The sequence below is a fragment of the Apis cerana genome, linkage group LG6 (assembly GCF_029169275.1).
Source record: "Apis cerana isolate GH-2021 linkage group LG6, AcerK_1.0, whole genome shotgun sequence".
Lineage (NCBI taxonomy): Eukaryota > Metazoa > Arthropoda > Insecta > Hymenoptera > Apidae > Apis > Apis cerana.
The window spans coordinates 14,751,617-14,775,460 of NC_083857.1; the positions used below are offsets into that span (position 1 = coordinate 14,751,617).

The 23,844-nt window shown below is 44.1% G+C and overlaps 1 protein-coding gene and 2 long non-coding RNA genes across 5 annotated transcripts in view; 2 read left to right on the plus strand and 1 right to left on the minus strand.

The window, feature by feature from the left end:
* LOC108003229 (nuclear receptor subfamily 2 group F member 1-A) overlaps positions 1-23,844 on the minus strand; it is a 57,728-nt gene that overhangs the window by 20,682 nt on the left and 13,202 nt on the right. For both annotated transcript variants that reach the window (XM_062076612.1, XM_062076611.1), the window contains one exon: positions 8,402-8,953. In XM_062076612.1, coding sequence (XP_061932596.1) covers positions 8,402-8,953 — 552 coding nt within the window. The remainder of the gene's footprint in view (positions 1-8,401; positions 8,954-23,844) is intronic.
* On the plus strand, positions 2,817-6,075 carry LOC133666308 (uncharacterized). Its single transcript, XR_009830317.1, has 2 exons — positions 2,817-3,198; positions 3,349-6,075. It is a non-coding gene; the product is annotated as an uncharacterized LOC133666308 (long non-coding RNA).
* On the plus strand, positions 14,051-16,510 carry LOC133666307 (uncharacterized). 2 transcript variants are annotated; one of them, XR_009830316.1, is made up of 2 exons: positions 14,051-15,437; positions 15,631-16,510. It is a non-coding gene; the product is annotated as an uncharacterized LOC133666307 (long non-coding RNA). The 2 variants fall into 2 exon arrangements; XR_009830315.1 differs by having other exon boundaries at positions 14,051-14,253.

Here is a 23,844-nt window from a genome sequence, read left to right on the forward strand (position 1 = left end):
AAAAACTCACTGTCTCCTCCCCTCCCCTCCTCCCACCTTTCCCCTTCCCTGTGCGCCGCGAGTTTTACTTCGATTCTCGGTTTCCCAAAGGGCAGAGAGAGACAGAGATAGAGAGAGAGAGATAGACGAGGCTGGTCTACGAAGTTACTCGCTTTTTTTGCTTCCTTTTTTCCCGTCGATAATTCCAGCGTCCGAATTCGGCGCGAACGAAGAGCGGGAATAATAACGTTCGCGGAATAACATTTTGGAAACTATACCGTATTCGTACAATATTATTACTCCAATGTTATTTACTCCTTCTTTTCGGCCAGTGAGCGATACGTCCTCGGATCGTAGGTGATTCGGAAGCTTTATCTTAGATTGTCGGCAAAAGTGGAAAGGGGGACGCGTTTCGGGAGGGAAAGGAAGAATCCTGAGAGAGAGGGGGGAGAGGAAGAGGGAGGGAGATGGTAGTGGTGTCGTGTCAGCATGGGGTTATAACGTAATTGTATTAGTCGGGTAGGGGTTGCACGGAGAGCAAAAGGGGTCCTGCCGTAAAATTAATGCCTTTGGCTTATCAGTGGCCTGACACTTCACCGCCGAAAGTCTCGCGTTCCAAGCATTGGCGCGGAACCCTCTGCTCACTCGACCAAATAGTTACCGATCCTCCTCCTCTCTCCGTTATTTCGTATCCCTTCTTCGTCAAAAATTCACGAATTCGTCTAATTCTTATTCTTCAATCCATGGATAAATTTGTATCCGTGGACAAACGATTTTCTTTATAACGTTAAATCGAGCTCGTTGTACATAATTACAATTGTTCGTGAAGAGAAAGGCTACGATCCCTCCCGTATTCAAAATATCGTCGACAGAAAACAGCCCGTAACAACAGCGATAAACAGCCCATTTTCCACAGTTTCGTTCCGAATTCTCATCCTCTCGGAAGGGTTAAAGAGATTCAAGAAGCGTGGAAGAAAGTAAGCGGACTCCTCTCGTTTCGGGCGCAACACGGCCCGTGTAATTCCCCGCAGAGCGGACGTTTTCGGTAGGCTATTTCCCTCCTAATGAGTGCCCCATTAGGAAGTAACGGAAGGTATGCGCACCGGCCTCTGTCACGGTCGAGGAGGGCCGATGCTGCTCGATGTAAATCGGATTAATTAAACTCCGGTGAACGAAGAAGAAGAAGAAGAAGAAGAATACGAATACAAAGAGGAAGAAAAAGGTATCGAGCGAAGGACCGAGCGAAAAAGGAAGCAAAAGAAGAAACTGCGGAGAATCGATCGACCCTCTTACTCTTCTCCAAACCTCCTCCTCCTCCTCCTCCCTCGATCACGAATAATTCGGAATCGGAATAATGCGCGTCGACCGTGACGAATCTCGTTGGTAAATCCGATATCTTCGAAATCGAGGAAAGAGGGAGAAGGTCTCGTATCGAGGGGAAGGGAAAGAGGAGGAGGAAGAAGAAGAAAGGGGAGGGGAAGAAGGAAAAATTGGATCGGTCACGGACACGTGTAGCGCGAGATCTCGCTCGAAACGAAAAAGGACCCCTCCTGCTGTTCCTCCATCTCCTTTCCACCCCTCCACGATCCTCCTTCCCGACACCCCCTTAGACGACGCGGCGGTTAGGGGATGCTGACTCATACAGGCCGCATAGCGGATACATGGCGCGTCACCCCGAATATTATTCGGCCGCCTGACAGCGCAATCTGTGAATGCGCGATATTGTCTGGTGGTGGAGGCGAGCAGCGAGTCGCGGTCGGCCACGTTCCGACGGTTGCGCCCGGCATGTGGGACTAGGAATGTTGCACCTCCCCTCCCCCTCTCGCCCTCGCCTCGTCCCGCGTATCCGCGCGAACGAAAGTTTGGGGACGAGTTCTCGAGCGTGCGCGCGTACGCGCGAATTGGCACGCGCGCAACAAATTCGGGATCTCGTTCTTAATTTAGAGGCGGTTTTAGCTCGGGAATCCGTGGAAAAAACGACAGTATGCTCTTTCTCCTGTTTTTATTTCGCTGTTTCTTACGTTCTTCCTTCTCGTGCTTTCCTTTCGTTCCATGGAGGTGGAGGTGGGGAGGGGAGGAACGAAAGAGGAGCGGTTTTTTCGGATTCCGAGGAGAGGAGGACGGTTATCCCTCTTGGCGGGGATCCCCCGTGTTAATAGCTCCGCGATAGGATCCGCGGGGATAAGATAAGGGAGAGGGGGGAGGGAGAAGGTGCGCGCTTAAATAAAATTTCTCTTTGTCTTTCTCTTTCTCTTCCTCTTCCTCTTTTTCTTTCTATTTCTATTTCTATTTCTCTTTCTGTTTCTGTTTCTATTTCTCTTCCTCTTCCTCTTTCTCTTTCTCTTCCTCTTCCTCTTTCTCTTTCTATTTCTCTTTCTCTTCCTCTTCTTCTTCCTCTTTCTTTTTCTCTTTCTCTTTCTCTTCCTCTTTGTGTTTCTCTTTCTTTTTTTATTTCTGTTTCTGTTTCTGTTTCTATTTCTGTTTCTGTTTCTGTTTCTGTTTCTGTTTCTATTTCTCTTTCTCTTCCTTTTCCTTTCTCTTTCTCTTTCTGTTTCTCTTCCTCTTTGTATTTCTCTTTCTTTTTTTATTTCTGTTTCTGTTTCTGTTTCTATTTCTGTTTCTGTTTCTGTTTCTGTTTCTATTTCTCTTTCTCTTTCTCTTTCTCTTTCTTTTTCTTTTTCTCTTTCTCTTTATGTTTCTCTTTCTCTTTGTGTTTCTCTTTCTTTTTCTATTTCTGTTTCTCTTTCTCTTCCTCTTCCTCTTTCTCTTTCTCTTCCTCTTCCTCTTTCTCTTTCTGTTTCTCTTCCTCTTCCTCTTCCTCTTCCTCTTTCTCTTTGTGTTTCTATTTCTCTTTCTGTTTCTGTTTCTCTTTATGTTTCTCTTCCTCTTCCTCTTTCTCTTTCTCTTTCTGTTTCTGTTTCTCTTTATGTTTCTCTTCCTCTTCCTCTTCCTCTTCCTCTTTCTCTTTGTGTTTTTCTTTCTCTTTCTCTTTCTCTTTCTTTTTCTTTTTCTTTTTCTCTTTCTCTTTCTCTTCCTCTTCCTTTTCCTCTTCCTTTTCCTCTTTCTCTTTCTGTTTCTCTTTAGAATCGCAAGTAAAAGTTTTCTCTCTCCGCGTTCAACGTATTCGAATTTCTCTTCGAGTCAAATTTCTCCTCTTCGTTTCTTCTTCCTCTCTTCCTGTTCGATACATTCCTTTTCTCTCTTCATTTTAAGAATCAGGTTATTAAATTATAGAAGAAGATCTTCCTTTTCCAAAGCAATTTTTCCTTTTAATTAATAATTCGTCTCGTCTCTGGTTCTTCTCCTTTCCTATTTTCCTCTCTCTTCCTGTTCGATACATTCCTTTTCTCTCTTCATTTTAAGAATCAGGTTATTAAAATTTTTCATTCTGGAAAACTCGCAATTTTTATAAATAATTCCTTTCTCCTCCTCTTCTATTTCCCTCTCCCCACATTTTCTCTCTTCAAGAATCAAAATATCCTCCCTTTCCCAGCACAATTTTCCCTCTTATTCCTCTTCCTCTTTGTTTTAAGAATACGTATTCCTTTCTCTCTTTTCAAAATCAAGTAAGATCATATTACTTATAATTCTCCTCTTCCCTTCTCCTCCTTCCATATATACACATTCCTTTTTCTCTTTTAATAATTACACCTTAAATCAAATCATCCCCCTTCTCAATTTTCCCTCTTACTTACCCAACAATCTCTCTCAATCCCTTACAAATTTATATTCCCTCCTCTCCTCTCCCAATAACGCTCTCCTTCTCTCCCAAGATCAATCAGACCAAGCCCAGAGAGAAATTCGCCAGAGAGAAATAACTCCTCTTCCTTTTCAAAACACCAAATTCTCTCTCTCTCTCTCGAAAGAAAAAACCTCTTTCGAGAAAAAACCTTTTTCCATGCCGGATGAGGAGGAGGCGAAGGATGGGCGCTTTGTTCGGTGGTGGACGTCGGCGGCCGATATCACGGTCGGGCGAGTTTTGGGGCCGGTGGAGGGGCGGAAATACGGGCCGGAAAAGGCCGGCTGGTGTCGGGTGTCGTGGAGCGCGGTTAATACGCGGGTTAAGCGGAGGAGCCGCGGCGGAACGGGGGGGAGGGGGTGGGTTAGGGAAGAAGCGCGAGGGGCACGGGCGAGCCGCGAGGGGTTCGGGCGAGGACGTCGATAAGCGCGGGTCGCATTGTCCGAGGCGAGGGTGGTCACGTGGCCACCCTCGCCATCCCGAAACGACGCCTTGTCCCGGCCCGACGCCTCGTTTATATTAAACTGCGAGGTTAATGCCGCGGCTTACTCCAATACCGGGCCAACCCTTTGCCCTGCGATACGCCGATAAGGGTTACACAAGACCGGCCCGCAAAACTTCCTCCTTCCTTCCTTCCTTCCTTCCTTCCTTCCTTTTCTCCCTCTCTCTCTCTCCTTCCAACGCTGTTTTTCCTCGTACGAGGATTACGTTCGTGCAAGGGATTTGTTCATCTCTTAATTTTACTCCCTCTGTTTTATGTATTCCTTCTTCCCTTTTTAGGTTAGGTTAGGTTAGGTTGAGATCGTTAGAGTGTTCTTTCATAATGGTATTCCTCCTTTTCTATTTCTTTCGTTCACTTTACGTTAGATGTATTCCTTTTCAGTTTTGAGGTTAGGTTAGGTTAGGTTATTAGAGTCTTATCTTTGTTCTTCCACAATGATATTCCTCCTTTTCTATTTTTTTTTCGTTCTCTTCACGTTGGATGTATTCCTTTTCAGTTTTGAGGTTAGGTTAGGTTAAGGTTAGATTGTTGGAGTCTCGTGTCTTTATATTCCTCTTTCAATTTTTCTTGTTTTCTTTGCGTATTCTTTTCTTTTTTTTTAGATTTAAGGTTAGGTTAGATTGTTAGAGTCTCGTGTTCTTCCACTACGATATTCCTCTTTTCCTATTTTCTTTGTTCTTTTTATGTTCGATATATTCCTTTCAGTTTTCAGGTTAGATTAGGTTAGATTATTAAAGTCTCATCTTTGTTCTTCCACAATGATATTCATCCTTTTCTATTTTTTTTCGTTCTCTTCATGTTCAATGTATTCCTTTTCAGTTTTAAGGTTAGAATCTTCCGATATTCCTCCTTGTTTTCTTTGCGTTTCGTATTCTTTTTTCATTTTTTAGGTTTAAAGTTAGATTAGATTATTAGAATCTCATGTATTTTCACAATGATATTCATCCTTTTCTATTTTTTTTGTTTTCTTCACGTTCGATATATTCCTTTTCAGTTTTAAGGTTAGAATCTCTGTTCTTTCGATATTCCTCCTCGTTTTCTTTGCGTTTCGTATTCTTTTTTCCTTTTCTAGGTTTAAAGTTAGGTCAGATTATTAGAGTCTCATCTCTGTTCTTCCACAACGACATTCCTCCTTTCAATTTTTCTTGTTTTCTTTGCGTGTTCCTTTTTCCTTTTTTAAATCAGATGTGTTCGAGGATTAGGAAGACACGAGTCATCGAATCGAAAAGGGGATAAATCCTCCTTTTATACCTTAAATACCGTTTCCAGAAATACCTATTCCCCTAGAACAAGCTCGAAGGAACAAAGGTGGGGGAAAAAAGTGTAAAAAGAAGGGAAGGGGGAGAAAAAAAGGTGGTGCACGATTCACGGTGGTGGAAGAAAACGAGATTCGAAAGAGAGGCAAGGTCCCGCGAGCGAGATCCGGTTTCGATGAACGGCGAGCGGAACGCCAGAGAGGGGCAGATAATAAAAGGAAAATGGGTAGGTAACGCTGAAAGTCAAGGGTTGGGGGGAAGGGACGCGACCCCGACTCGGCTCAACACCGGCCAACAATGCGCCCGATAGAGAAGCGGGCGGCCGCGAGAGCCGTGGCGCTCTCGTGGTCCCGGTTACGCAGATAACGCGCCCTCCGTCGTCCCCTTCCCTCGTCCCTTCCTTTTCCCTCCCCTCGTCTCTTCACACGTTCACATCGGCATTAATTCCAATTTTTCGCCCCCTCCCGACTCGACCCTCTCACTCTCGCCCCTTGAGATCGTAACTCTCTCGTTATTCGCAAATTTTTCGACCCACGATCGAAGATTTTTCGATCGAACATTATTTCGAGCTGCGTATTGATAAGAGGAGAAAGAGAGAGAAAAAGAAGCGGGCCGATCCCTGTTTCTCTCTAGAGATAATGCAATAATAATAATAATAATAATAATTACTGCATTCACTGGTTGGAACAATAAGAATAGTAGAGTAGCTTGGATATATTCGAAATCGTAGAAATTATTTCTATCGCTCGTGTTCTTCGTCCTAACTGCACGAGAAACGTGCAAATTTTTGTATCATTGTATTATATACGTTAGAATTCTCTATCTGACGCTGATTTAAAAACGTAGCTTCGTATTGGTATACGCGATCGAATTATACCGTATCGGCCGACCAATAGAATAGCTCGTAAGAGAAATTTTTCTCTCCTCCTCTAGATAGACACTGATTGGACTCCCTCTCTGTCTTCTATTCGAGCGCGTCGATAAATTATCCGAGGTTAACAGGTGAGCGCGAACGGCAGACGGCGTTAATAACGACACCGATAAACGCGTCAATAATACGCGGACAGGCAACGTATTAAATCGCCAACTCGAACGCGACACGCGACGGAGAATATCTCCCTTCTCGATTTGGGTTAACCGCCTCCTCCCCCCTCCACCTTCTCTGCTGCTTCTTCGTAACGGCCTACCTACATTCCTACCTCAACGCTCGTCTCGAATTTTACGTTTTTCCAGCCTCCGATGATCGATCGAGGAATTAGGCCCGCTGACTCGAAATCCGGTTACCGATAGAGCAGTAGTACAGAAGGCGCATGTCGAGTTGCGTCGAGCCACGATTACTTCTCGATACTTTCTCCTCGCCGCGCCGTGTCCCCGTTTCGCGATGCTCTTTAGAGGCTGCTCCTGCTCGCTACTACTACGCGAAATTTCTCGACGACGAGATCGAGATTTTTTCTTCTTTCCTTCACACCGACTTCTCGCTTATATACATTTACGTTCGAGTATATATATATAGAAATTTAAAAACTACGACATCCATTAGACGGAATGGGTGGATGGAAAAGCTGAATACGTCCGCTTTCCACGTGGATTTCTCTGCGTGGCTGAGTCGAGGAGGGAAGGAAAGAGAGTTATATACGCATGGTCAATTACTTGGTTAATAGGGAGCAAGGTAGTCGTCGGCGAAAAGCATGCGAGTTGTGCTCTCCCTCCGCCGAGGCAAAGGGAATTGCATCGCATGCCGCATAATCGTGGGAGTGTTTCCCATCGAGGTACACGTATATATATATATAACTCACCGCCGTAATGCCTCGCCGCATAAATACATCCGCGGCGCGGATTTGCAACGCTCTATGGGGTGGCCTCGAACGAGAAAGAGATCGTGCCGAAATATCGGACGATTTTAACGGCAATTACGATCGATCGGAGAACGACCAGAGACTTAATACCGGTTCTTATCGCGATTTATCGCTTCGTTGAAATTAAAACGCGAGAGTATGAGCGTACAAGAAAAATATATATGATATATAAAATCGACGTTTAGTCGGTATACGGAAATGATTTGAACTCTTAAGTTTTCCCTCTTAAGCTTTCGGGATACCCGAAGTTTCCATTGCAATTTATCGATATTTGCGATTCGAATCTGAGAGACGACTTTTAACTTTTGATGTCCTAGTTGATAATCTATTCTTACCAACAATTCGCAAGCAGAGAATACTAAAAAAAATTAAATCGATGATTCCCCAAAATTTCGAGTAAGAAAAAGTTCGATTTTGGTCCACGGGAAAAACTTAGCCTCGCTGCTTCTCGAAACACAGAAACACTCTCTCTCTCCCCCACGTTCGTTCGAAAACGAATTTATTTCGCCCGGTCAGACGCGTCACGGGAGAAAGCGCGCCGATCTCTAACCCGGTTGGGCGCGCTTCGTGCCCCTGTTTTACCGATCAGACGCGTCTAAAAACCGAGTCTGAACTCTCTCTCTCCTCGATCGATACACGATATTCCTTTCCACGCAGTTTTTCGCGCCGAGGACGAGGAAACGTACACCGCGCATCGAGAGGGAAAAATCGGCGGGTCTGCGCGATGAAATCGGAAGGAGAGCGATCGACAGGTGTTTCGAGAAGGGGGCATTGTGCTCGACGCCGATCGAATCCATCCCTCGTGTCTCTCCTCGTCGCGTGACAGCCCTCCCCTCCATCGATAACACTATCTCTCTCCCCGTCCCGATCAAAGGCGAGGATCCAGGCGGACTTGTCCCCCCTATCGAACCGCCGCCATTTACGGAAGCCTCTATCCGGACGTTTCCTCCTCCGCCGTCCCATTATTCCTCCCCAGATCGCTATCCCCGTGCCCGAAACTCGCCGAAATTGGTTCGAATTTCGCGAAGAAGAGAAAGAAAGAGAGAAAAGAAGGGGGAAAAGGTCTGACCTGTGGTGAAGAGGACGATGGCCTTGAGGCAGCTGTACTCGGCGGAGTCTACGTGGAGGGCCTTGAGCTTCTCCACTTGCTCCTGAAAGATCCTGATGTGGTCCATGAAGGCGACGACGCGGTCCGCCGCCATGGGGGAGGCGTGGAGGCCGGCGGCGGCGAGGAGGGGCGCCACGTGGAGCGGCATCGAGCACTGGCTCGCGTTGAGCACGAACAGCTCGCTCCACACTAGCCTCAGAAGGGCTACCTGGTCGGTGACCTGGAGGTCGGGGAAGAACGGGATGTTCCTCGCCCACTCGACCGCCGAGAAGAGCAACCGGGCGGCCAGCTCGCATATGTTGTCGATCCCCATGATGTTGTTGGGCTGCATGCACTGGCCGTAGCGCGAGGTCGGGTAGGGTTCCGCCCTGAGCAGCAGGCTTATGTACGAGGAGAGGTACGAGTGGCCGTTGAGGCTCGCGCACGCCACGGCGTCCCCGTTCGTCAGGGCGAACTGGCCCGGCAGGCCTGGCAGCGACGGCTGCGACGGCGGCACTCGTCCCCTTTGCACCGCTGCAACACACCAATTTTTCGTTTCGTTCGTTTATTCGCTCGCTTCCTGCCTCGAGTTCCAATAGGGCTCGAGTCTCTTTCCGCTTTGTTTCGCGATTGGGGGAGGGAGGGGAGGGGAGGGGAGGGGGAGGCTGTTTCGGTCTTCTTCTTCTTCTTCTTGGTCGGGGTCTGGCGGGGCCGACACCCCGCTGGGCAACGCTCGAATTCCTGCGTCGACGTCGTCCTTCGAGTGGCGAAATTCGGATTTTCTTGTTGCTTTTCTTTCGTTGAATCGTTCTGATATAAGAAGGGAGAAGGGAGAAGTATGTTTGGGGCAATGGATATTTTTTTATATTATTACGAGGTTAAAAGGGAAAAATTGTTGTTACAGAGAATGTGGAATTTGGGATTTAAGAATAGGAACATTTCATATTTCCTATTTCATGTTTTATTATTTATATTAGTATATTATTTTTTATTTGTGATTATTTTTGAGAAATAGAAATTTGGGATTTAAGAACATTTCATATTTCCTATTTCATATTTTATTATTTATATTATTATATTATTTTTTATTTATCATCGTTTTTGAGAAATGGAAATTTAGGATTTAAGAATAGCAAAATTTAGTATTTTTTTCTACATGGAATATTCAGAATTCACATTTCTTTCGCTTCCTTTTTATATTGGAAAATTATTAATGAAATTAAAAAGAAAAAATCGAGAGATCGTATTTAAGAAATGGGAATTTAAAAATAGGAAAATTTTAGAGAAATGGAAATTTGGAATTTAAGTATAGGAAAATTTCATATTTCCTATTTCATATCTTATTATTTATATTATTATATTATTTTTTATTTATCATCATTTTTGAGAAATGGAAATTTGGAATTTAAGAATAGGAAAAATTTCATATTTTCTTTTACTCGAAAAGAAAAATCGCTCTTCGTGAGATCAATTTAGAATTCAGAGTTCACATTTCCGTCCTTTCCTTTTTATATCGAAAATTATTAATTTGATTCGTAAAATTAAAAGGAAAAAATCGAAAGATATTTGAGAAATGGGAATTTAAGAATAGGAACATTTCATATTTCCTATTTCATATCTTATTATTTATATTATTATATTATTTTTTATTTATCATCATTTTTGAGAAATGGAAATTTGGAATTTAAGAATAGGAAAAATTTCATATTTTCTTCTACTCGAAGAGAAAAATCGCTATTCGAGAGATCGTGGAATTTGGAATTCAGAGTTCACATTTCTTTCCTTTCCTTTTTATATCGGAAAATTATTAATTTGATTCGTGAAATTAAAAGGAAAAAATCACGAGAGATCGTATTTGAGAAATGAGAATTTAAGAATAGGAAAATTTCACATATCCTTCTACTCGAAGAGAAAAAATCGCTATTCGAAAGATCGTGAAAAGGGAAATTTTGAATTTAAAAATAGGAAAATTTCACGTTTCTTTCTACTCGAAGAAAAAAAATCGTTATTCGAAAAATCATATTTGAGAAATTTGGAATTTGAGAATAGGAAAATTTCCTTCTACTCGAAGAGAAAAAATCGCTATTCATATTTCAGAAATGGAAAATTGGAATTTAATAGGAATTTAATAAGAAAATTTCACATTTCTTTCTACTCGAAGAGAAGAAATCGCTATTCGAGAGATCATGGAATTTAGAATTCACGTTTCCTTCGCTTCCTTTTTACGTTAGAAAATTACTAATTCGTGAAATTAAAAGAAAAAAATCGCCATTCGAGAGATCCTGGAATTTGGACTTTAGAATTTACCTTTCCTTCGCTTTCTTTTTCATATTGGAAAATCACCAACTCGTGAGATTGTAACATACGCAGCGTATTGCTCGAAAGAAAAAAAATCGTTATTCGATCGAAAAATTTGCAATTTAAAAATAACGAAATCTAGACTTTCCTCCCTTTCGCTTCCTCTTTCACGTCGTAAAATTACCAACCCGTGAGATGTAATAGCACACTGCTCAAAAAAATCGCCGTTCGAAAGATCGAGAGAAATAAGAATTTAAAAATAGAAAAATATAGAAAAATATACGTTTCCCCCCAATGGCTTCCTTTCGCCAACTCGCGAGGCGTTCGTACAGCGTCTCATTTACCCATTTACCCTCCTATACTCTTATACGAACGTGAGAAAAAATCGTGATTCGAAAATGGGTTATTCGAAATATCAAAAAGGATCGGCGCCGATCTCTCGATCGAGCGAATCGGTTTCCCTTACGATCGAGCGAGGAGACTCTGTTATTTCGCTCGGTGTAGAAGCGGGGTACCGTTACCCCGCGGCCGGCCCGAACACGGATACTCGTTTCGTGGCTCGTTCGAGCGGAAAATAATTGGCTGGTGGAAATTCGTAGCCGGATAATCGAGAGAACTCTCGAAACGTACGCGAGGGAAGAGTTCGACTCTTATTCGTCGCGGTGAAAATAAAGAAAAGCGAAGAAAAGAAAAGAAGAGAGAGAGAGAGAGAGAGAGACGGAAAAAAAGAAGAAAGAATTCGCATTAAGAAGTTCGTGCTCGTAAAGATTCGCGCATTCGATATAAAATAAAATATTTGTTTAAACAAACGCGAATTCTGTATTCGAAGAGAGAGAGAGAGAGAGAGAGTGGGAAACGGGGAAATCGAGGAGAATTCCCTCGCTTATGGATACGTAATAAATTTATAAATGAATGTATTTTAATTTTATTCGCGTATAACGTTCGTAAAAGGAGCTGGCTTTTGTCCGCGCCGGGAGGATTACGACTCAAAGCGAATGCGCGCGTATAAGCGAAGAGAATGAATTCAATATTTGCCTACAATTTTGTAACAACCATTTATTTACAACTTCGCGCAATATTTTTCCACTCTTCCACTCTTTCGATTATAATAGATTAAACGTCCCTCCCTTGACAAATTTCTCACATTTGCGAAATAATATTATCCTTCGATCGTATAAGTTCACACAACATAGAAACCGTCTCACTCGGAAGAAGAAACGCGTATCTCGTTCGAGGAGAGGAAAATTACCGAAAAGAAGAGGAAAGAAAAAAACGGGACACGAGCGCGACGAGGACGACGACACAAACAACAACAAAGTAATTCGACACGACTAGCGTCCTTCCCCCTCCACCTAACCGCGACTTCTGTTGTCGAAGGAAGCAGTGGAGGGGAGGGGAGGAGGAGGAGGCGGAGAGGGAGGTCGAAGGTCGGCCGATAACCGTCGGGCCGCCATTAATCGTTATCGGCGGCGGCCGCTACTTATTTTTTGTCCCGAAAAATGGGGCGGGGGAGGGGGAGGCCGGTTCACGGTTATCGCGGGACGGTCGCGAATCGGCGCGAAAACACGCGCTCGGGAAGAACTCGGTCCGAGTCGAGGCGAAAGGAGAGGAAAAAAAAAGCGTGTCTCGACAAGCTTCGTACATACAAACGCGATAAACGGCGTTATCTTCGACTTTGCCGGCGTGTCAAAGTCCAGGCCGAGAAATCTTTTTCCATTCCAGAATGTTCCTCCTCCTCCTCCTCCTTTCTCTTCTTCTTTTTCTTCGCGTCCAAGCAAAGATTCCGATCCGGAATCTCGAACAGGAGGAGGGGAGGAAAGGAAGAAGGAGAGGAAGACGGTTTTCGCTCGTGGAAATTCGTTCTTTCTTCGATCGTTGGGGGAGGGGAGTTGGAGAAGCACAGAGAAATCGTCGGACGTGGATTGACGACGGTGACGCCGCCGCGGTGAGAGAACGAAGCGGTCAAGCGATCGAGGGTGGGGAGGCAGGAGGAGAAAGACTCGCCACTCTCCACTCCGCGGGCGCAGAGAGATCTCCCTCGCGACGGAACGTCGAAATAATTACTCGAACGACCGACCACGCGAAATATAAATACAATTGTAAACTCGAAATAATTACTCGGTCCACGGAAATATAAATACAAACGGGTATATAAACTTGCTTGCTAAAATTCGAATCGGTCGGAAGCAAAATGAGCGGAATGAGGAGCTCGATCGGGAAGGGGCAATTCCATTGGCGTTGGCAAAAATTTCACGGTGTATCGCGAGGAGTTAAAGTTCAATAGGCGGATCCGACCCGCGCTCGGGCTTTCGTCACGCTCCAACGGTCGCGCGCGCTCGTCAATTTCGACGAACGAACCGTGAACATGCAGATTTCCAACGCGCTCCATTCGATTGTATTTTTTTTTTCTTTTTTCGAGCCCGGATTTATTTTCACGCCGGGCCAAAGCGAGTAATACGTAAAACGCTTCGAGGAACGAGGTAAGAGGAGGGAGTCTAGTCGAAATCGGCGATTTTCCCGCCGATTCACACGGTGACGACGACCTACATGAACATCAGGCACGAGGTCATTGGGTCGCCGATTACGACATATCTCGTATCTCGCCGTAACTCGTAAACTCGTACGTGCCGCTTGCAGAGACCAACTTTCTTCCGCGTTCTCCTCCAACTTTGTCCCATCCCCTCCTAAAAATTTTTCCCTTGCGGAAAAATTGGATAGAATCGATAAAATGGATTATTACTCTCCGATGAACTCTTCCTTTCTTTCCAAACTTTGAATTTATAGTAATTTTCGAGAAAATTCCATCGATTCGTATGCAACGATCGAGAAGGGTTCCGTTCTACGTCTCGACCAAGATGGAGCGGAACGAGATCCATTAACGTTTGCAAGATAATTACTCCAAATAGAGATTATACAGGCCGGTACTAATTCTCCTCCGTGCGGCCTCCGACGATAAATAAACACCTACGTAAAACCCTGCGGCGGCCTCGCGGCCAAACGGCCTAATGATGGGAAGGGAGCTTCTTACCCACCTATCCATCTTTTTTTCCTTCCTTTCTTACCTTGCCACGATTTCAGTTTTTCAACCGGCCGTATCGAAGCTTTCTTTCACCGTAATGGATTCTCGAGCCAGCCAGTCAATGAGTCGAGCGTTAATCGCGAGTAGGGCGAATTTTTTAAAATTGTACCGACGAGTAATTGCTTCTTTTCGACTATTATATCGCGAGTATTGCGAGTTACGTAATTTTGCGTTACGTAAAAATGAAAAAATGGGAAACGAAAAGTTGAGGAGGGAGTCGAGAAGAAAGGAGAAAGCGGAGAGGAGGGGTGGTGGTATCGCGTGGCCGACGCAGCATCGCGTGGAGTGATTTTTACACGGCTAATAAGCGGGTGCTCGTCCCCGCGGGCAACAGTTCCGGCTCGAAGGTGGCAAGGCAAAGAGTAGGCGGGAGAAGTGCCGCGAGTCGATGCTATTAAGATTTCCGTATCGTCGTCCCGTTACACGCGTTCACGCTTCGGACCGGAGTTGATCCGCGGTGAGGAAAGTAGTTAAAAATTTCGAAGCGAGCAACGTTCGTTATTACGTTTCGAGCGACGAATATCGATTCTTCTCTTCGCTTTCACCTTCTCTCTCTCTCTCTCTCTTCTTCGTTCGAATATATTCTTTATCGACGGCTCGAGACTCCGTCGAATTTTACTTCTTATTCCGATTCACGCGGGTATTAACACGCGGCGCACCATCCTTCGAAAACTCTTCCTTTTCTTCTACAAAAAGGAGAAAAAACTATCCCATTAAACGGCGGCCACGTAGACGCGGTACTCTCCTCGTGGGAGGATACGTGCGAGTCGCGAAACCGGCGAGAGGAACGAATCCTCGCTATATGGAAGGGGGACGGGCGAGACGGGACGGGACGAACGAAAGGAAGACGAGAGCGCGTGCGCGCGCGAGACGGAGACGGCGAGATAGGGAGAAGAGTGAGAGAGAGAGAGAAGGATCGAGAGAGATCCGAAATACACCTGCGGATCGAGACGGGCAAGAGAACCAGTCGACGCGGAATAACTGGTATTAATACGTCACGTAATTACCGTGTGAGAGAGAGAGGCATTGGAAGTGTGTGTATATAGCCGGCGTTGTGGCCCGCCAGGGCAACCTCGGTCGGGTTCGAGGCGAGCACACGCGCTTACATACCCGTCCAAAGCGAGCGTAGCGCATGCATCTCGTACAACGGCCAGTTTTCGACTCGAGCGGAGGTCGCTTCGGGCCATGCTTCTGTTCCGAGCCATTATGATAATTTCGCCGGAAAGAAGGTTACCGACTTTGCCTCGTCCTCGACTATCCTATCCCCTCCCATTCCTCGAGAGAAAGAGACAGCGAGCGTCCTCCTTCCTCGCCCCCCCTCCCTTACCTACTCGTCCTGTCGTCGTTAATTCGACGATACGTTGGTAACCAAGCTTACCGAGATTACTGAGAATCTGGTTCGTTTCTTTTTTCCTTCTTTTTTCCCCCCTTTTTTTTTAATAAGTGTCATTCCGTGATCTCGCGATTCATTTTATTCGTCATTCGTGGTTGCGTAAGCGTGTTTGGGTGTATTGTACTCGTGAATGTAACAGTCGAAGCAAGATACGAATAATAAAATTACTTCGATTCGATTTATTATCGTTCGAAAGAATAATAATAATAATAATAACAATCGGAAGCAATTTTAACAAACGATTACTCGTAAGTAAGTTTATTTTTAACCAGTTTACTTTTTTCAAGTAGGGTTAATGCCCAACTGTTGGCAAAGGCGAAGGAGCGAGAATTTCGCGTAGCCGGCGGAGCTATGTGATGCGAGTTCCAACTCTCTTCGATCGTTCACACTCGGTCCAATTTTAGCAAAAATCTATATCTACACGTACCTGTATCTTTTCAGATGGATAATTTACCGCTCGATGGCGAAAAGAACGTACAAATTCCGCGCGTGTGAAATTTTCAACTGGGACAATTTTCAACTCGCCCTTCCAAGAACGATTTAAAGACAAAATTGCGCGAGAGAAGGGAAGTTGCACGCACGGTAGACGGAGAGAGAGAGAGAGACGGACGAGGATGACGAATGAAATTTTCATCGCTTTTGAGAAAAGTCTCAAGGGGGAATTTGTATCGGCGAACGAGACAAAAAGGAGGAAAGGAAGAAAAAGTTGCGCGCAAGTGTGGTTAAACGCGTCCAATAACGGAATGGAGGGGGGGGCGGGAAGAGGGAAGGAAGAAATAGGAGAACGGATAGGAGAAGAGGTCGAGGCAAAGGAAGGAAGAGCGAAGAGGAAGGAGAGAGGGCAGCGGCCAGTGGGCCCGCCTAACATTCCCACGGTGCCTGCTCGCGGCCAGACCTCCGCTCGCATGCTATTCGATGCCCCACGATCTTGCGTTATGCGAGCAACTTCGCGAGAAATATATATATATATATATTTCGAGAGAAAAAACGAGAGATCTACCGAAATGAATGGAAGAAACGACGAGTTATGAAATCGATCTGGAATATCAATAACACGCTTTCTTCCATCTTTTCTACTCGTTCCACTTCTCCAACGACCTGTTCGCAACTAACGTTCCTTCGAATACATCGATCTCTACGCGTGTCTCAATATATTCCTTTTTATCCATCTAATCTTCGATAACGAATTTGAAGATATTTGAACTGGAGCAACCATCGATACACTTTCGTTGTTACAAGAATTTTAATTTAAAACAATATATATATCGATTTTTCGAAATGATTATTCCCAATTATTATTATTATTATTACAGTTAAATTTTGGCAAGAAACTGTTTTATAATTGCGCCAAATTAACCGAGCTCCTTTTATTCCAATTCCAACTCCGTTCCAACCAGGACTTTTTCCCTCAGTGACAATTTTTACAACAAATCTTAATTTCGCGCAACAACAACACCTTTCCTCGAAGAAGAAAGAGGAGGAGGAGGAGGAAGTGGCGACTGTTGAATCGCAATTCGTTCCGGTTCGCGTTGTGGGGAAAATGGAGGGCACGCGTGAGGGGGCCGCCCCCCCGGATCGCCTGGAGGAAGAGGAGAGACGACGATCGCGTGGGAGTCTCTCCTGGAAGAGGAAAGAATTTCTTCCTCTTACGCGGATGTCCTTGTTTCGCGCGCGGCCGACAGACCCCACTTTTTGACCCACTGTCTTTCCCAATCGCCCCCCGCTCCCGCCGCCCGCCCGTCCACTTTCGGAACGTGATTCACTCGCGCGGCGACCCACCGAAATCCTTCGTATCTTTCCCATACTTTATCCGCTTCCTTTCCGTGCCTCCTTTTGATTTTGAGGAGAGCTCGAGTTCGGTGGAAGACAGGAAGAGAGAGAGGGAGAGAGGGAGAGAGAAAGAGAAGTTTTGAATTGTATTTTATTGGAAAAATTGTGTATTATTGGAAAAGTTGAGGGCACGGTTGAAGTCTGTGAGGAAAGTTTTTGGAATTTTTGGAATGAAGAGGTACAATTCGAGTTCCTTTCCTTATTTGAAGGAAAAAGGAAAATTTTGAAATTTTTCGAATTGTATTTTATTGGAAAAATTGAGGGCAAGGTTGAGATCTGTGTGGAAAGTTTTTAGAATTTTTGGAATGAAGAAATATAATTCGAGTTCTTTTTATTGGAAAGAAAAAAGAGAAGTTTTGAAATTTTCCGAATTGTATTTTATTGGAAAAATTGAGGGCACGATTGAGATCTATGTGGAGTTTTTGGAATTTTTGGAATAAGAAGGCCCAATTTGAGTTCCTTTTCTTATTTGAAAGAAAATGGAAGGTTTTGAAGAATAATTTCGAATTATATTTTGGAAATTATTAGTTCTTGTTATGAGTTCTTTTTGTTGCAAAGAAAAAAGAGAAGTTTTGAAGTTTTAAATTGTATTTTATTGGAAAAATTGAGGGCACGGTTGAGATCTGTGTGGAGTTTTTGGAATTTTTGGAATAAAGAGGCCCAATTCGAGTTCCTTTCCTTATTTGAAGGAAGAAGGAAAGTTTTGAAATTTTTCGAATTATATTTTGGAAATTATTGTATTTTTGGAAAAATTGAGTTGAACATAGTTGAAGTCTGTGAGGAAAGTTTTTGGAATTTTTGGAATAAAGAGGCCCAATTCGAGTTCCTTTTCTTATTTGAAAGAAAATGGAAGGTTTAAATAGAAATAGAAAGTTTTCGAATTTTGAAAATTACGTATTATTGGAAAAATTGAGGGCACAGTGTAGAATGTTTTTGGAATTTTTGGAATAAAGAAACTTCAATTTCTTTTTTTTATTGGAAAGAAAAAAGAAGGTTTTGAAATTTCTCGAATTGTATATTATTGGAAAAATTAAAAACATGGTTGAAATCTGTGAAAAATTTTTGGAATTTTTGGAATAAAAAGACCCACTTCGACTTCCTTTCCTTGTTGGAAGAAAAAGTTTTGAAATTTTTCAAATTGTACTATTAAAAAATTGAAATCTATGCGAAAAATTCTTGGGATTTTTGATCGTTGCGTCAATTCCTCTTGTTCCTCCTTTTAATAAAGAGATTACTTCGAGTTCCTTTTTCTGAAATTTTTCAAATTGTACTTCGAAAATTGTATTATTGGAAAATTGGAGACAGTGAAAGATTTTGGAATTTTTGATTAAAATTTCTTTCAATAAGGAGACCACTTCTCTTTTTGAAATTTTTGCAATTGTATCATTGGAGGCACGATTGAAGTCTATGCTGAAAGTTTTTGGAATTTTTGACCGACGAGTCAGTTTTTTCGTTTCTCCTTTCGATAGAAGTAGGCGAATCCTTTCCTCCTCGAACGAAAGTAAAAAAGGAACGCGGCGAAATTTTTCGATGTTTAATTCGAATCATGCGAAAAGTTTTCGAAATTTTTGATCGCCTTATTCCTTTGAATAAGAAAGTCGCTTCGAGTTCCTTTCCCCGTTAAAAAGAATGCGTTGAAAATTTTTCATAATTTTTAATAATATTTAGCTCGAATTGTATATTTTTTGGAGATCAATAAGGAAACCACTTTGAATTTCTTTCCTCGTTGGAAAAGAAGAAGAAAAGTTTGGAAATTTTTCGATGACAAAAATTTCGAATTGGAAAAATTGAAGACGCGATACGGAAAGTTTTTGGAAAATTTTCTATTTGCATCCTTTCTTCTTTCAACGGAGAGATCAATTCTCCTTTTCCTTGGAATGAAAAGAAAATTTTCAAATTTTTCAATACCTCGAATTGTATTATTGGAGACGCTATTAAACGCTATATCAAAAGTTTCTGGAATTTAACGAGGAGACCATCTCGAATTTTCCTTGTTGGGAAGAAGGAAAATTTTGAAATTTTTAAACGCTGTATCAAAAGTTTCTAGAATTTTTAATCACTTTCGTTCTTTTAACAAGGAAACCGCTTCGAACGAGAGACATTTTGAAATGGGTTTCGAAATTTCGATATTTAATTCGAATTATATCATTGAGAGAGTTTTCAATTCCTTTTCCTCGTTTCGATAACTTCGTTCAAACGAGAGAAAAACTTTTGAAATTATTGCAAATTATTACAAAAATTTTCGACCCCGTTGGAACGAGAGAAAATTCTCAAAGATTGCTCGAAAAGCAGTGGAAAGCTCGAACTGGAGAAAAACAAGGCGCTTTAACTCTATCCGCCCACGTTTATCGAGGGACTGGCTCGCGATGCAGGTGAGTTTTACGAGCAGTTCATATTTTCATCCATCCTTTTCCCTCCCCAGATTCTTCTCCCCCCCTCCTTGCGATAAACAAATCTCGATCGAGGCGAGAAAATTCCAAATTCCAAATTCGAATCCTTCTTTTCTCCAAGAATATAATACACTCGAGAAGAGAAGAAGGAATAAGAATAATAATAATAATAATAATAATAATAATAATTCTTCTTCTCGTTCGAGAAAAAAAGAGGATCGAAATTTCGCATTCCATTCCAGAGCTCGAACTCTGGTCCCGAGTTTTATTCATCGAGTTTAACCTCTCCCCCCCCTTCGTCGACTCGGCCCGTCGCTTTTGTGCGAGAAGAAAACTCGAGGAAACGAAAAAAAAAAAAAAAGAAGAAAACCAGCGATCGAATCCGTCCAATTTCTCTCGAGATTTCTCAAAAGAGACTATTTTCGAGTCGAAGAGGGAAAACAGGTTGGAAACCGGTCAAAGTGTATCTGAAAGAGGATGAGAGAGGAAAAAAGAATTATAGGACGGCCGCGCATGCACGTACGTATATATAAATACGCGCAGAGAGCGAGTGGTGGGTGCGCGGCTAAGCGTGGTAGTAGCGTTTGACCGCCTTTTCCGAGTTGAACTTTCACATTCTGATCGCGCGAGAGCTCCGACTCCGTCTCGAAGGTCGTCGTTCCTCTCCTCCCATACCCCCTCCCCTCCCCCGAAATCGATCCGTCACTCGCCAATCCATCCTTGCAACGAATAATTACCGCCTGCTCGAAGATAAGATAAGGCGAGATGAGATAAGATAAGGACATTCGTCCATCCGAGGCGGGTCCTGAGACGAAGACGTACGCGCGGGCGGAGGGGGCAAAGGGTAACGCGCGAGCAACGGACCTTGCACCGTTCTGAATATGCATAACGAGGCCGAGTTCCGATCGCCTCTGATCCCCCCCCTCCCCTTCCCTCCACTCGCAACGGTGAAACGGTGTCAGGTACTCTTGACCCGGCGACAGTTTTGTCATGGTAATAAGTCCACTTCTTTATTATATTTTAATGCCCCGGAAAGAGATTATGCGTAAACATAAAGGAGGGGAAGGAGGGGAGGGGGCACCGTTTTCATTCCCTCCCCCTTCGCTCCGCGATTTGGAATTGTTCCAAAAATAAACGCTCGGACGAACGACGTTTCCAAGTTGTCCGAAGGATAGGCACAACAGCGTCGCGGATCGATATCTTTGTATATATTTTACGTGTAATGTTATATTTCTGTTATATATGCGTCGTTCAATTTCTTCTCAGAAGGGAACGGAAGAGAGCATTATTTTGATCGAACATTGTCGAATATGGTTCGAGACACGGTTAAAGAAGTATCTTTAAAATCGTTGCCTCTCTGGAAGAGAGGAAATAGGAGAGAGGATAATTGAAGCGAGAATTGAAGAAGAGTGATAGAGAGAGGGAGAGTTATACGGGGCAGGATTTTTCCGTGTACCGCGAATGCGCTATCTTGTTAAGCGCATAAATATATATATATATATGTATATATATTGTCAAAATCGCGTGTTTACTCTCGTCGAGTAGGATATCGAATCGAGTTAAATTATAACGCGTGACGTGAAAAATTGTCGAGCGATAGAAACGGATGCGGCTAATAATGGAGTGAAATTATCTGGATAATAAATTATCCAATAAATTATATTTATTAGAGTTACTCGTCGTCGAAGCCGAACGTTGAAATTTTTCTCCATTTTCTCTGATCGAACGATTAATAATTAAATCTAACGTAAAATTGGAAAAGAGGTATACGTCCAAATAAATACGTGTAAAACAAGTTAATTATCATCGAGACTTCTTTTCCTTTTCTTGGCTTTTTTTTCTTTTTGTTTTCGGTAAAAGCGTAAGTAGGTCGTGAGAAAACATTATTCGTGACTAATCTTCCGTGCGAGCGCCGTGAAAATTTTCGCTTCCTACGATTCGTACGGGTAAAATTTAAATTAAGTTAAAAATAAATTTATGTCTCGTTAATCGTTCATTAATAACCGATGATAACGACCAAGAGCGGATTACGAATAAATTGAATTCGAGTATTTTAATAATAATAATAATAAGCTTCGATATCCTACGTCTTAGATGCAAGATACGCGACAAGATCGGCGAAGGAAAAATCCGGGCATTTTAACAACGATAAACTTTGTTCGAAATTTTGAACCAGTCGTGCGTTTTAATAATAATAACTTTGCTCGAGATTCTTAGTCGTTGTTAGTCGTGCCGCTGGCGGCGCCCGTATCGAAAGGCTTCGATATCCTAGATGCAAGATACGCGGCAACATTGGAAGGAAAAACGTTTAAATTCGAGCGTTTCAACGACGATAAACTTCATTCGAAATTTTTAAAACTTGCGCCGCTAGGGGCGCCAGCATCGAAAGGCTTCGCACATCCTCGATGCGAGAGCGGATTAACCCGAAAGCTACGTGTTCTTAAACGCAAAATTCCAGAAGCGTTTCGACGATTTTAACGACAACGCTGCTCGAAATTTTTAACTCGGTCACTCGTGGCCGCTTTATCGAAGGCTTCGCTATCCTAGATGCGAGATATTCCGGCAAGATTGGCGAAGGGAGGGGGGAAAAAATCTGACAGACGATGGCATTTATCAAACGGCGCTCGATGGCCTTTCGTTCCTCGAGCTTCCCCCGGGACGGAGCAACCGCGCTTCTCTACCCGACGTTATCTGACCCGGTGTTTCGTGCAATATACGCTTGAGAACTCGAGAAGGAGATATCGGCCGTGGAGGAAGAATCTGGCCGTGGTGCGCCGGAGGATCAAGAATCGAGCGTCAGTCGGATTACTAATCATTTCCCGGGTCTGAGAAACCTCTCGCTAATTGATTAAAGTCACGATCCTGACCCCGCCGTAATATCGGCAATCTCTTCTCTCGGCGTACACTGGGGAGAAAGGTGGACTCGGAGGATGGGAGGGGCAAAGGCAGGAAAGTATAGAGAGAGAGAGAAGAAGAGAGATGGATAGATAGACGGATAGATGGAGCACGAGATGGAAAAGAGGTAAATTAGTGGACTTTGCACACTCTCTCTCTCTCTCTCTCCACCCTCGAGAGCCAGTACGTTAGCCTCTCGCGTAATTTTTCTCCATCCAGCTCTCTTCCTCTCCACTTTTTTTCGCGTTCTCCCTCCTCTCATCCATTTTGGTTTGCCCCGAACCGTCGGTTCGAGCTATCCGCCTTCGTCGTCCTCCCATTGTTGCATCGCTCCGACCAGCTCCAAGGGAAACAATGTCTAATTTCAGTTAATGCGGCTATAATGGCCATCGTCGTCGTTGCATCGGCACGCCGCGCAGCATGGCGATTCGAAGCCACGGGAGCGAGAGAGAGGGAGATACATGAGTGAAATCCACACCGATTCCACTACCCTCGGCTAGCCAGATATATCGGCTAGGCTCCCTAATAACACCGATTCGACCGATCGATTATTTCTTCCGCGTTTAATCGATCCCGTTCGATCTCTCTCCCTCTCCGTTTCTGGAGACAATTCTTTTCCCTCGATCCAGAAGAATTGGAGAATTAATTCTCCTTTTTCACGATTTTTGGACGATTTCTCGAGCGATGGCCGGTCTCGGGAAATTTGACGGAGAAATTGGAATTTTCATTCCCCGTCGAGAGGATTCTCGCAATTAAGGGTTAATTAAATCGAGCGGCTTCCTAGATTTCTGTAATCATCGCGGACAGTATCTGCGGGGTAATCTTGAGCGCATCCTGTCTGCCTCGGGGGCCCCACGGAAGGAAGGGGCCCCGAGGTAAGGTCATGCACCCCGCTGACCTCGGACCACCGACTCGCCCCAGGCCCCCCTCCCCCTCCCCAGCGCCTCTTCTAGGCCCCTTCCACCGCGGCTCTCCTCGCCCCTCCCCTCCTCCCCTCGCAGCCAAGCAACGCTCGCTCGCCGCCTCGAAACAGCTCCTCCGCGATGCCTTCTTGCCTTCCCCGCCGATTCTTCGGCCCCGATAATTCGATCCCAAAATCCCGCCGAGCATCAAGGGCGAGAGATCGAGGAGAATTGGAAGATTTGTCTACGCTGGAGGAGGAAGGAATTATTATCGAAAAGGGAGGGCAATGAGCGGACGTTGGCGTGGGAATTCTTCTCCTCCCTTTTTCCACCGAGGTGAAATCCTCTCCTCCGCGATTTATCATTCCCGCGTCGCTCGCAGCCTCCTTAAACGCGTGATCCGCTCGCGAGGACGCGTGTAATCCAAGGATCGGCAAGTTTTGCACGGATCCGTGACCGTTGGCTCGTGTCGACGACCGTCTCGCTCTCTTACGCCCCGAACAAGGTCAGATGGTATCTGGTGGCGAGAAGGGGTCGAGAGGAGTCGGCGGGTCGAGTCGTTGCGTTCCTTCCGAATTTCTGCTCTCCTCGAAGGGGTGAGATTGGAGAGGGAGGGAAGTTTTGTTGCTTTTTGGGAT